The 14,245-nt window shown below is 37.5% G+C and overlaps 1 protein-coding gene across 1 annotated transcript in view; it reads left to right on the forward strand.

Moving 5' to 3' along the window:
* Positions 1–14,245, forward strand: part of Ptprz1 (protein tyrosine phosphatase receptor type Z1) — a 176,752-nt gene that overhangs the window by 35,487 nt on the left and 127,020 nt on the right. Inside the window, exon 2 of the mRNA XM_021165229.2 lies at positions 12,342–12,407. Within this exon, the coding sequence (XP_021020888.1) occupies positions 12,342–12,407 (66 nt within the window). The remainder of the gene's footprint in view (positions 1–12,341; positions 12,408–14,245) is intronic.

The following is a 14,245-nucleotide window of genomic DNA, read 5'->3' on the forward strand; positions in this document are numbered from 1 at the left end:
TTCATTCAGTTGAAGATGCAAGGATCATTTAAAATCAAGTCAGTCGCCTCTGTCAACTGGTTCTGAGTATGTAAAGGTGGCTCAAATTCTTAACACTGTGGTCAAGCCTCTCAACAGTATGGATGTCAGGGCAGTAATATCCATGTTTGAGAGCATCTTGGGTGGCATAGTAAGATCCCGGTGCATGCTGCTAGTTTATGATCTCTTTGAGTACAAAATACGGTGAGCTTTCATTTTGAAAGTCAAATCAGTGTGTATTTCATCTGATATGGCAGATCATAAATCAAATGTTTCCCACCAAAACAATTCGCTTTAGTGAAATTAATGCCAAAAGTATAAACTGCAGGAAAGTGTCTTTTTGTTACTAAAAAATATATGAGTGCCAGAGAAATGGTTCAAGGGGTAAAGGTGCTTGCCACTAGGCCTGACAGCCTGCGTTTGAACTCCAGAACGCACTTGTAGAAGAAGACAACCGAGTCCTGAAAGTTATCTTCTGATGTACATTCATGTGATTTGGCATGGGCAACAACCCCCTCAATAAATGCTCATATATATATTTTTAAATTCCTGAAAGGAATCATCTTTCTGTTTCAATATCTTGTGTTTTTGTGGTATATCATATATAAAATTTAAGGCCTAAATTCTTTCAGGAAAACACCCTTTCTTTTCCTTAATTAGCACACAGGGATAACTCCCTAGGGGTGAAAACAACCCTGCTACCTTTGTTCTGTTGTTGAGTGTCTCTTTATCACCCTGCAGGAGTATGTTAATTACCTTGAGGTGTCCCAGTGGCCTAATAACTTCAGGACTAGGTGCCAGCAGAGACCTGGTTGTAATCCAGGTCCCAAATACTGTTTTAGCTTGTTCTATCTCTTCATATCCTCACAAATGAAATGGTAAACTGGAGGAAAAACATATTCATTCTAACTAAGTTGTCTAGTTCAAAAAAGATAATATCGAATCCCTAGCCAGCCACTTGTGATTGTGTGTAAAATGTAACTGGTGAGATCTATTCTACAAGGCTATTAATTACACACTGAACAGGGGTGCTTTACACATCTTATTCCTATAAGCACAATAATCTGTACTATCTAGGCCACCTTAGGAGCATTTTTGGGCATCTGCCACTGCAGTAAACATTCATGTTTCAGGCAAAATTTGTGAACAGCTGTTGCAACACTGAGCCAATAAGATCCAGTTCTGTTGTTAGTCAAGATAGGTCACTGACCAAAAGCTTTGAAGAAGCATGTAGCGATTGGCGGTTGAACTAAATCCTTTTCCTGGGATCCGGGAGGCAACTTTGCTGGTTCAGGGAATGAGGACTGTGCACATCCAAAGATCCAAAAAGAGGGCATCTCTGGAAGTGAAAGTATTATGCCTGATTAATAAAGATGTGGGATGGAGAGGAGTCCAGATGCAAAGCAGAGAAACAGGACACAAATAAAACCAACCCAATGGCCCAGAAGGCCGTATTAGGATTTGAACAGTTTTTGCTTGCCTGCCTTACACTTTACAGTGGAGAAAACCAAGATGAGTAATTATTTCCCAATCATCTCGTGGCAGTGACACACCTAACCATCCTAAGAAAGCAGTAGCTGTCATTTATTATTATTATTATTATTATTATTATTATTAAAAATCACCAGTATCTAATGTGAACTGATACTCAATAACAATGGAAAGCAACTAAGGATGTAATGAAAACATCTTTACATTAATACTGACTAATGACATCATTAAACACATTTAAAAAATCCTGTACCAATGGGGAAAGCTGTTGAAAAGTGTAAAAGGTGTGAAATGTTAAAAAACAGTGGAACCAAGCTATCTTCAACCTCTTTCAAAACAAGGAGAGAGTGTCAGTGTTCTCAAAATCTTGCTGTTAACGCTGTATTTATTTTGAAATCTGGGTGTGTGGGTATAGTACACACCTCATCACAGCACTTGGGAGACTTACATAGAAGAGTCAGGACTGGGGACTGACTACCTTGTGGTGCCTCAGAAGACACTGTCTCAAATGAGAAAAGGAAAAAATGTGCTTATTTTAAGAAGCTTTAAGACACCTAGTTAAGGATAGTCCCTCAAAGTCTAAGACTGAATGTTGAGCTTCTTAGGGTTCATGCTGTTCTTCAGATGGAGCAGTTTAATATTTGCTTGCAAACATTAATGTTTCTCTATGTGTGTTGCATGTCTAGTTACAATGACCCAGAGCTCTGCGAGCTAAGGATCAGGTATCATCAATAAGCAAGTGAACAAAAAACTTTAGAAAATATGTAACATGGCATTAAAAAAAAACCCAACAACACAGAGCTTACCATGACACGTTCTGTCCCTTGCTGACATCCTGGGTAAAGGTGTGCTTTTGCATTTGTGGAAATAGAATCAAGGAACATGACTTTGTTAAGGCCATCTCTCAAAGTGTCATTCTTCTCCCTAAGAATGAAGTAAAACACACACATATTTCCATAGGCATATAATTAAAATTAGACAAGTCTGTCATGTTTGCCTTGATCTCTTTTGGAAACACAGTGACTGGTCTTAAATAGGTTTAATGAGCAATAACACATGGCCGATTCAGTTTGTGAAAGATACTGACAAATCAAAAAGTTAAATCATTGTAAGTCCATTGAATAGGCAACAAGAAGTTAATTGCTTTGAAATGTTTCCTATGAATAATTTATTTTTTATTCTAGACCAGTGGAAGTAATCTCAATGGTATTAATGACAAAAATGGGTTTCCAGTCCATCTCCTGAAAGGGCGTCAAGAAAAGCTTGCTGTTGTGCCCAGACCTAACTGTATGATGAATCTATAAACACATTGGCAGTGGTTTTGAAGTACAATCCACACCTATTTCAGGATCAGTTAGCACATAAAGCTGCCAAATTTTCCCATTCAATGTCGAGACCTTGGGGGTTTCATTTTACCTGTAAAGAAATCTTCTAGAACTAAGATGCAGATGAGGATAAGGGAATTTCAAGAATTTCTCCTGCATGGAGAACCCTCTCCATCTGACCAGAGTGCCCTGGGGACAGTCTGTGGCTCTCACAGTTACTATAGCTTTTGGTAGTCTGATGCTGCCCATTGTGTATAGACTTGGGTTTGGTTATCCTCAGTTTAACTTTAAAATGCTCTTCACACGCATCTGTACATACAGTTTCTTGTGAAAACGATGCAAGCTTTTATTGGAAGCCCAAAGTGACAAGTTTAAACGGTTTTCAATGTTCTTTACACAGTCTTCAGAAAAGTTGGTCATCTTTAGCTTGTTTGGTTGTTGTTTCCAATGTTGTTTCAAAGTGTAAATGCACTAAAGATCTAGTCACATCAAACATATTCAAGAAGTCATAAGAACATATGAAAAGATCAACGTCAGCTCCCCAGGGCACCATGTGGTGAAATTTACATTTCTATATGTGTAGTATTTACAAAAACATATTAAATACTGATAATGGTTTCAGTCCTGTAAAGTAGGTAGAGTATGAGAATATATCCTTAAAAGCTTCACATGTTTTAACAGTGTGACCGTAGTTTAAGCACTCCCATTCTGCAGATTAACTTATTTCCCACTAACTAGCTTTTATTTGAGGTGTTACCAACAGCTTGGCACATCACCCTTTGATCTCTCCCACGTGAGTTGCCTTTAAAATAGATGATTATGGTGTCAGGAGATATGAAAAATGTCCAGATTCTTGAGTAACTCTTTCCAACTTACATAGCAGAAAGTTCACACCAGGTCAGCCTCAAACTTGTGTGCAAAAAAAGGAAAAAAAATCCTTTTAGCATTAGTGAGCATTAAAATACCAATAGCAAACCTTTGAGAGTCTGTTCACCGAACTCACACCCTGTTTTATTTACTTGTGTGCGAGTGCCATGTACTTTTAGATATATGTGTTGGTGTATGTGTGTGCACATGCAGGTGGAAACCAGAGGACAGTGTTGGGTGATGCCTCTTAGGTGCTATCCAGTATCTTTTCAAGCAAGGTCTCACAACAGCCCAGAACTTTCGTGGGAGGCTAAGCCAGCAGGGCAGTGAGCCTTAGGGATCCATCTGTCTCCGACTTCTTAGTGGCTTATGAGTGCACTATCACAACTGGATTTTTTTTTAAGTCAGGAGTTCTAGAGAGGAACCTTGGGTCCTTGTATTGTAACGCAAGCACTTTACCAACTGAGCTCGCTTCCCAGCCCCAGTCTAACAATTCTCAGTAGATCTATGGTGTCTGAAGTAGCATTCTAAGCCTTGCTTGGTTACAGAAAATGACCAGTTCAGGCTCTGTATCCCCATTACTAAGAGTCTTCCCAAGGGTCACCCTCATAGATTCCAGGGTGTTCCCATTGCATTAGGTTTCACACTGCTTCACCAATTCTTCCCAATTCCAGGTGTCTCTTCTAGTACTCTCTCCCTCCATCCCCCCAACAGACCCCTCCTGTTACCATCTCCAGCAATTCCAGCACACTAAAATATCCATTCCACTTCCGCATCCTTTGAATATATGTCCAAGAGTGATAAAACTGGGTCTTGATGGACTCCAAATTTTCTGAGAAACTGCCATATTGATTTCCAAAGTGGCTGAACAAGCTTGCCCTCCCACCAGCAAGGGAGGAGTGTTCCTCTTGCTCCACATCCTCCCACACAGTTAATTTTTTCTTCTGTTCATATTTTTCTCTTATTGATGTATAGACATTTATGCTTTGAATTTAACAATTATAAAAAGTAACATCTATATAATCAAACAGTCAAATAAAATAATCATTTATGTTATGATTCTGCTTCCTAAACTCACAGCGTCAGCTAGAGAAGCTTCTTTTTGCAGAAGGGTGATGCTTGTTGCAGAGATTGATAATGGTACTGAGAGAGTGACTAATAATTGTAAGTCCTAAATAGACACTTCCATCACTGTCTTCAAGGCTTAGGAACCATCACTGAAGAAGGCATGGAAATAAGAGCCAGAGGAAGAAGGGGGAGGAGTGTTGTAGAATGCTGTCTTCCAGGAATGGCACAGTTATTGGACTCAAGAACATATATATATATATGTTCTTGAGTATATCTATCTATCTATCTATCTATCTATCTATATATCCCTTTAGCAAAACAGTAGTACAAGTATCTCCCAATGTGGCCCAGTGAGATTTGGATAGTGTTTATACTAGTTGGCATGAATTCCCTCCTGTGAAGAAAGCCTCAAATCCAATCAGAGAGCAATTGGTTACCTTTATAACAGTTTTGCCACTATTGCACTAGTGAGCCACCTTGACTGTCAGGCCAGTAGTGTGTTATTAGAGTGCACAGCTCGGTAAGATTTGACTTTTCTCCTTCAGCAATCTGCAAAGAAGCTGCCAACACCTTGAAAACTAAAAAGCAGCGCAGTTCCAGCATGATTTCTCTATCTATTTTATTCTATGATGAATTTCAGTGTAAGCAGGAGAATAAAAGAGTTCCTGGAAACAGACTTATCTATATTACCAAATAGTAATACACTATACTACACACAATTTGCCAGTATATAATAACACAATGGCATATAATACAAATACAATAACATTTAATAATTTACAGTGTTTTAACATTCTCATGAGTGTCTTCTTATTTGAATTTATCTTACTACTTTTTATACTTTCAGCTAATTCTACTTTTTATTTTTACATACATTGTTATTTCTATAGCTAGTTTTATTATTAGTGTCATCAAAAAATTGGATTTTTCTTTTATGGCAGAGCAATTCACTGTTAATTATGAGTATAAAGTATGTACCTATGATTGTGTAATGACAAAATGAGTTGTCTATTTCATCATTTTTTAATAAAAAAGATATGCAATCTATAAACTTTATTTTATGCATCAACATATCCTAAGCTGCAATAATGGAAACTGTCATCACTCATTTAAATCCATGAGATAAGAGTTTCAAACATAAGCAGATCCTAAAATATATTAGTATAATTACTATTGACATTATTTAAATTTTTGTATATATGTGGGTTTGTTCATGTAAGTATGGTTCCACAGAGGCCAGAGAAGGGAGTCAGATCTCCTGGAGCTAGAGTTGGAGATGAGCCATTTTTCCACTCCCTGACTTTAAATATTAATAACCAAAGTACAGAGAATGGTTTAAATATATTCCTAAGATGCTGTAGAAGCATATTCATTTCTTGAGATTAGATCAGTAATTTGTTAGTTTGTGAAAATGTGCATTATCAACTAAATAAAGGATTTAACTAAGGTTATGTAAAGTCTGAATTAAATATACATGAATATCCTCCATTTAAAAGATATACGCATATTCCTGTCCCAAGACACAGAGATCACCATGGAGGAGGTAAAAAGATTGTAAGAATCAGATGTAATGGTTGACTGCAAGAAAACTGTCCTCTGGCCATGATATGGTCCTTGCACATATGAACTCACTGAAACTGACTTCATGCACAAGATTAAAATCCTGGGAGGCATACAGGTGGCATTCAGGAAGTCCTCCATTAGCTGAAGAGTGATTGGCAATTGTCTGCTGATTGGAGAGAAAGATTCAGGTTTCTTCATGGATATATAACCCTTNAGAGACTACTCATGGTCCAGAAGATGATTCTATACCTATGCACATAATGGCGGCTCTAAGTGGACGCAATGGGCTTAACAAAAAGCACATGAATTTGGGAGGGAGAGTGTGTGTTTGGGTATGGGGAAGCATGAGAAGGGGAATGGATTTGATCATTTTATATGCATATATGAAATTCTCAAACAATAAAATAAAATGAATGCATCAGGTCATAAGCTGCAATTTTCTATTAACAGAAGAGATTGTGTGATTTAAAAACTATTTTGTGTATCTACATTTTTTCAAATTAATTTAAAACAATCATGCATGGACATTTATATGATAAAGATTATTATGAGCATGTTTTTAAATTTAAATTTTTTTCAACTTCAGAGAGATAGATGAGTCACTGGAAGTTACAAGTATGTATTTAAGATTAAGAAAATACACTACTTTCCAGGAGAAGCATGTGAGTTGTCATTGAAAACTCTGAATAGCGTTGATAAATATTCATAGAGTTACTCAGACATTTGGGGGTTTGTCTCTTTAAGCTTATTCTCTATATACAGATCACTTGAACTTATGTTTATTTTTTTCAGTAATTTATTCATTTAGTTTACATCTTGATTAGAGCTTCCCCTCTCTCCTCTCCTCCCAGTCTCTCCCTCACACCCCACCTTCCCCTTCATCCCCTCCTTTCCCCCTCACAGAAGAAAACCTCCCATAAATACCAGTCAGCCTTAGCATATCAAGTTGTAGTAGCACTGGGTTCATCTTTTTCTTTTTAATCTAGACAAGGCCTTCCAGTTAGGAGGGAAAGATCCAAAGGGAAGCAACAGAGTCAGACACAGCCCCTGCTCCTTCTGTTAGAGGTCCCACATGAGGGATATGCTGTATACCAGTTACATAGTTGTAGGGGGAGTAGTTCTGTCCCATCCCTGTAAAATGGTCACCTCCTGAAAACTAGGCAAGACTTCCAATGGAGAGATGGAAATGCCAACACAGCCATGAAACTTTGGACCCACAATTTTTCTTGCCTATACAACTTACTTTTAATCTAGAATTCGTTGTTAATGATACAAATTAACAAGCCCTGCGATTTTCACTGTATTCCTTCTTAAAGTTTGAGACTACAGATTGCGCTGTTGCTGTTAGGTCTCTGGAGAAGGCTCTCCAGTGAAGTGTTCCCTTTCAGCACCGGAAGGCAGCTGAACTCAAAGAGTTAGAGTAGGGCTCAGTGATGCATGCATACATTTTACCCAGAAATGTGTTTTCAGAAACTTGGGTTACATTTATAGTAATTAATGGTAAGAAAATGTTTCATTGATTACTATACCCAAGGAGGCCATATTATCTGACTGACTATAACTAGCCAAGTCATATCCACAAGTGTTTGTGTATATGCTGCATGAAGTGAGGAAGACAGGCTGCGTGGTCATTAGAAATGAATGACAAGAAGATGTACAGAGAAAATCTAGCATCAATCGGTTAGCCTTGAGCAAAGAATTGGGTTAATGTGACTTACATTAAAATGATACTGAAAACTCTTTACTCACAGAAGAATTTAATTTTACATGGACAGTTTGCATCAGTTGGCTGCTGACCTTTGATCGTTGGATAATGAATTCAAGCTTCTTGTAAGAAAGAGGAAGGCAATCCCAGCAGGGAAACCTAAGCACACATTACGCTATGGTCTGAAGAGGAACTATTCTCTTTGGTTTCGTGTGTTGGGGTGGGTGGTGGTTAATCTGGTTGCACTATTTGGGGAGGTTCTAGAAATGTTAGGTGGTGATACCTGATGGGAGAGAGTAAGTCACCATCACTGAGTCCTTGCCAGGTTTCCTGTTTCCTGGCTAATGAGGAGTAATGAGTCTATGCTCTCTCACAGCTATGATGTTCTTCTCATGCACTTAGGGACAAGCTAAAACAAATATTCCCTCTCTTACATGGTGTCTATCAAGTATTTGGTCACAGATGTGTAAATGTAGTGTCAACCACCCAGAGAGGACTTCACTCTTATGTGGTATGTTCATGGGCCTTCTTTCAACACAAGTGGAGCCCTTTCTTAAACTCTCATTTTGGGTTTTATTGTATTGTATTTTCCTCAAAGAAGGGATTTGTTTTATATTCTATGACTGGTGTCACTGTTAATCTTTTAAAAAATCATTGCTGCACAATATCTTCATGTCAAAATATTTAGTGAATAATTACTCTGGTGATACTAGACTGTCTTCATATTTCTGGGCCCCTTGTTCAAGCTGTATAAGTCAGCTATCTTTCTTCATGAACATTCGTTCACCCTGTTCACTTCAGATAAAATATTTATCTTGTTACTCCATCATCTTTTTTTATAGACATCAAAGTTTACCCATACATGATATACATTCGACACACATCCATCAACTCAATAGACTGCATTCCATTAAAATCAGAAATCTCAGTAAGAAAAGAAAGTAAGCTGTATATTAAAGCTGGAGAGATCTATATGACCTTTCTTCACAGTCAATACTCCCAAGAATACATCTCTAATGACCTGCAGGCTTACGTGAGAGTTTGGCTGACCCTACAACTTTTGGAAAGCTCCGTTGTTTGCCTCTCCTAAGACTCAGTCCTTTTCTTCTACCAGAACACACAGTCCCTCTCTTCATGGCTTTCCTTGTCAGCTTTTCTCAAGAGCTTCCAAAAATTCATTCTAATTATTTGGCTCCTTCCCCACCCTTCCGGGTTCTTCACTCTGCTGAAGAGCCTTAGTGATGTCTTTAAAGGTTATGAGATGTGGAAATATTCTCTACTTTGGCAAGTCCTTTTTCAGAATCATGAATGCTAAACTTATATTTGTGGTTATATTTTCCTTGGTTTCTCTTCCTGAAAACCACTCTATTTCTTTTTCCTTTCATATTCTGGACACTGTATGATATTCAATATGCACATGTCTCGATGTGTACCATAAGAACACTGTTCCTACAATCTGTAATAGGAGGCAGATGAAAACATTGATCAAGACGTAACAGAGACCTTTCTTAGAGTACAGTTGGAGTGATTTTATAATTAAAGTATTTAGGATACATTAGTAGGGAATGAGCCCCTCATTTTTATTTGGTAAGAGGGGCTTTTAAAACTTGAGGCAACCAGTACAGGGGAATGCCAGGGCCAAAAAGTGGGAGTGGGTGAGTAGGGGAGTGGGGGGGAGGGTATGGGGGACTTTTGGGATAGCATTGGAAATGTAAATGAGGAAAATACCTAATAAAAAGTATTAAAAAAAACTTGAGGCAAATAGTAATGGCAATTATCAAGGAAAGTAAAATGTTGCTCTACATGAGTATAAAGAGTAGTAAACACATAATTGTGTGTATGCTTATATGGATATTCCTATTTTAATCTCTTAAATTGTTTGAAAGGTTTGTTTTTTATTTTTAAATTTTTGTCTGTGCCATGGTCCTTGTGCAGAAGTCAGAGGACAGCTCTCAGGAGTTTCCGTCCTTCTACTATGTGAATCCCAGGATTGACTTCAGATCATCATTCTTGCTAGCAAGTGCTTTTATCCACTGAGCCCCTTATATTGATTCTTCAGGCAAGACTAAGATGAAATGGGCTGAAAAATAAATGTTTAAAGTTATTTGAGAGTATATAAGCTGAATCTCTTTCAATTTTTTTATGTCAAAACTCACTGCATTTAAAAAAACATTTTTTCATAACAAATTTCAGAGTAGCCTTTAAAATAAGTTGTCTGGAAACATATTTATTTACCTATATTTGTGTGTATGGTTCCTTAGAATTTCTCTCCTACTTTCATAACTACAATACAGATTTAAACAGACTGTATTAGTTAGGGTTGAGACATTTTTCTCCATTGAGGTTTCCTTCCTCTGAGGAGTCTAGCTTGTGTAAGGTTAACATAAAACAAGCCAGTACACACTTACTATGTATTTTCAATCTAAAGGAAAAAAATAAAAAATAAAAGTGTCAAAGCTACAAAAACTAAAATCTGCACAAAAAAAGAAAACAAGTCTATAACTTATACTGTTCATGAATGGTAAATGTTTAAGCACTTTGATCAATTGTACCTTATGTAGGATTTACTGTGTTCCAGTGTATATAATGCCAGAAAAAAAAGTGAGCCATTCCCCTTTTCCTGTTCACTGGAGCTATCACATCTCATCTATCAGACTTCAGAGCTCAGTTCTTAAAGTGGGGTACTCTCTCACGCCCAAGGTCTGTGTAATTAGCATATGAATGTGTGACAGCATTGTATGAAGCAACAATTAAGGGAACAATACATAAAGGGGCTGATGAGAGCTACCAACACCTGGGAATCTTGTATTGAAAATGCTTCCCTAATGTGTGTAATTAGAAACCCAGTACAAATACTCTCTGTGCGGTGATGAAGCCCTGTAAGGAAAGCCAAAAGTTGGCTCACATTTTGCTGTAATTCTTTGTAACAAAATGTTGAAGCAAGGGTTTACTGTTACACTGACTTCAAAGGATCACTGGTTAAGTACAGTTAGTTTTTGCATGGTATCTGATGCTGGCAAATCATCAAAATGGTTCTATATGATAAAAATACCTACCATTTAAAGTGATACAGTTAAGATGCTTTAATAAAAGATTAGAAAATCACTTCTTGTAGTGTGGGTGCCAAGTTTTAGGGGGAAACATCCGGGTGCTTGCCAGGGGAAATCTCCTGTCCGGTCAGTCTTCTATAACCGACTTATTTCAGTTGTGCTAGCAGACCTCTGGGTTGCTGCAGACCTCTGGGTTGCTGCAGACCTCTGGGTTGCTGCCTGACTTTCCTTTGCTTTATTTCTCTTAAAGTTACGCAAGGATTCTGATCAGAAGACAGAACCTTAGAAAAGTCATGAATAGCCCCTTAATCCTGGGGCAGGATTAGTGAAAGGGGGAACAGAAGCTAGGCTTTAGAGCTTTGCCTTTGTCAATGACTACATGTACAAAACCATTTCTCTCATACCCCAAATGGAAACTACCTGATTATCCACTGGAGGGTAAACAAAATAAGGTGTCTCTGCTTTTCAAAACAGGCTTTTCAGCAGGCAGATGTAAACATTATAGAAACAATGTTTTCAGTGCTATTGTAGTCAAAAAGACCATCCAGAGCCAATCTGACTTCGCCTCTGGGGATAACGTTTTCTAAGGGCTATGATGAGCTACTGCTAAGACCTGAATGACATCTGAAGAAAGCAGTAGGGCCCCTGTGCTTGTTAACAGGTTTTTGTTTGGTTTGGTTGTTTTTTTGAGACAGAGTTTTTCTGTGTAGCCTTGGCTGTTCTGGAACTTGTTCTGTAGACCAGGCTGGCCTTGAACTTCTAGAGATCCACTTACCTCTCGCCTGAGTGTTGGGATTAAAGATATGTGCCACCATCACCCGGCTTTGTTAACAGATTTTATCCAAAGACAGAATAAACTCAGGTAATAAAGTCAGGTACTTAGTTAGCATGTGCTGCAAGGGCAAATGGTTTCAAGTAACAGGATTTCAGGTCTTGAACTTGAAGACAAGCTGTCCTTTCTGGCCATGTCTCCTTCATGATGATGCCTCCGAGTTGCTGTGAACTTTGTTCTGCCTCTGCCTAAACTTTAGCATTCTTTACAAGTATTACTTACAGTTTTCACTAATTACTCCAGATGTGTCGATGCTTGATAACAATGGAGACGTGACTGAATGGAGATGTCGGGAGGGCAGCATAGAAAAGAATGTTAAAAATAATCACCCGTGCTGTGAAAAATATTTAGACAACTTATCATTTTAAGTTTTAGCCACCTGTTTTTCTTCAAATTAATAGTTTCATTTTTCTTGGTTCTAGACTGGGCTTATGGATACTACAGACAACAGAGGAAACTTGTTGAAGAGATTGGCTGGTCCTACACAGGTAAGCATATTGCTTATACAGTGAGAATTAACAAAAACTTTCTTGGCTCTGTATTTGTCACTTTATGTAAAAGGAATTCTTGTAGCCTAGCACATCATTTTTGTCTACTTCCACGTAGAGCTATTAATTAATAAAATGTCTTTGAAAGAAAGTTATTTTCAGTGGGCTTCTCCTAAGTTTGGTAGTCTAGCATATTGAATAGAACTGAACTTAGTTCTCAGACCTTTATCTGTATTTCTTGGGGATACGCATAGCCAACCCGAGTATCAGTCTTACTCATCTGTGAAACTGAGGGCTTGGCTCAGCAGGCAATGAGTCGATGAAGTGCAAAACAGTTTCTTAAATCTTTTTTTGTTTGTTTGTTTAAATGGAAACTTCCATTAAGTGCTAGATGCTGTTATAACTGAGATAGTGAATATCATTTTGTAAATGTTCATGATGTATGTTTCTTTCTTTTCTTTTTTTCTTTCTTTCTTTCTTTCTTTTTTTTTTTTTTGAGTAAGGTCTTCCTTCTGAATGTCTATATGTCTGTGACTGAGCTCATTGGAACCAAACTTTAAAATTATTTTGTATGATGACTGTGCTTGGCTTGAATCATAAATATTTGAAGTAGGTTAGAAAAAATCCTAACCATAACTCAAAATCAAAGCTTCACAAAGAAGAGAAATGTTAGTGTTGATGGGAGAACATGAGAGGAATCCGGATGGACCATACATTTGGCAACCACTTGGGACATTGTGGACGAACAGGGTAGTTGGGAACTGAATAGACTTACAAGTTAGTCGATGAGATGAAATCAGGCTTAAAAAAAAAAAAAAGAGAGAGAGAGAGAGAGAGAGAAAGAACTGATTATAAGCCTAAATAATTTGGGCTTGATTTTACTTAAAAAAAACAAATCCAAGCATAGGTTAAATATAAAATGTTAAATTTTATAGATAGATATACATTCTCCTTTTTATAAATTTTTGTTAGTATTCAAAATAATGGGTCTCATTATGAGCCATGTTTTGCTTACACTCATCCATACAATACCAGTAAAGCTTATACACAGATGCAGGAAGTGCCTCCAGGTGGTTGGTTCAGGCTCAAGCTTACTATAGGTAACTATACAAAGTAGTACTTCTGACTTCGTTTGTGATTGGTTTCAAAGGGCACAGAACATAACAATCAACATACTGCAATCAACTTGGGCATGAGAAATTTTCCTAGTAAGAGCAGAAACAGCATATGAGAACATTTCCTTATAATACTTGCAACAGGTCAAAAATGGCAAGCTAGCCAGGTAATAGTGACCAAGGCCTTAACTTTTTACCTAGGCCATAATATTGCACCTAGGCCTTAAGAGTTCTTAATGTATGCTTGAGACTGAAGTAATTAGAAGATTTACTATTTAACTATTCCCTTTGTGTTCATATAGCTAAGTCTTATACGTAATTATAAGTGTTGGGACAGTTAATTTTCTTATTTATACGCAATTTCTAATTTAATCCAATTTCTTTCTTTCTTTCTTTCTTTCTTTCTTTCTTTCTTCCTTTCTTCTTTTTTTTTCTTTTAATGACATATGTTATTCTAAATTGCCTCTGATATTTTTTCTGAAATTGAAGTAAAAAAATAATAATCAAAGCTGGGCATAATGGCCTATTCCCTTAATCTTAGCACTCAGGAGGCAGAGGCAGGTGGCTTGCTCTAAGTTCAAGATCAGCCTGGTCTCCATAGTGAGATCCAGGACAGCCAGGGCTTTGTAGAGAGACCCTGACTCAAAAAGAAAGAAAGAAAGAAAGAAAGAAAGAAAGAAAGAGAGAGAGAGAGAGAGAGAGAGAGAGAGAGAGAGAGAGAGA

This window comes from Mus caroli, chromosome 6, assembly GCF_900094665.2.
Source record: "Mus caroli chromosome 6, CAROLI_EIJ_v1.1, whole genome shotgun sequence".
Classification (NCBI taxonomy): Eukaryota; Metazoa; Chordata; class Mammalia; order Rodentia; family Muridae; genus Mus; species Mus caroli.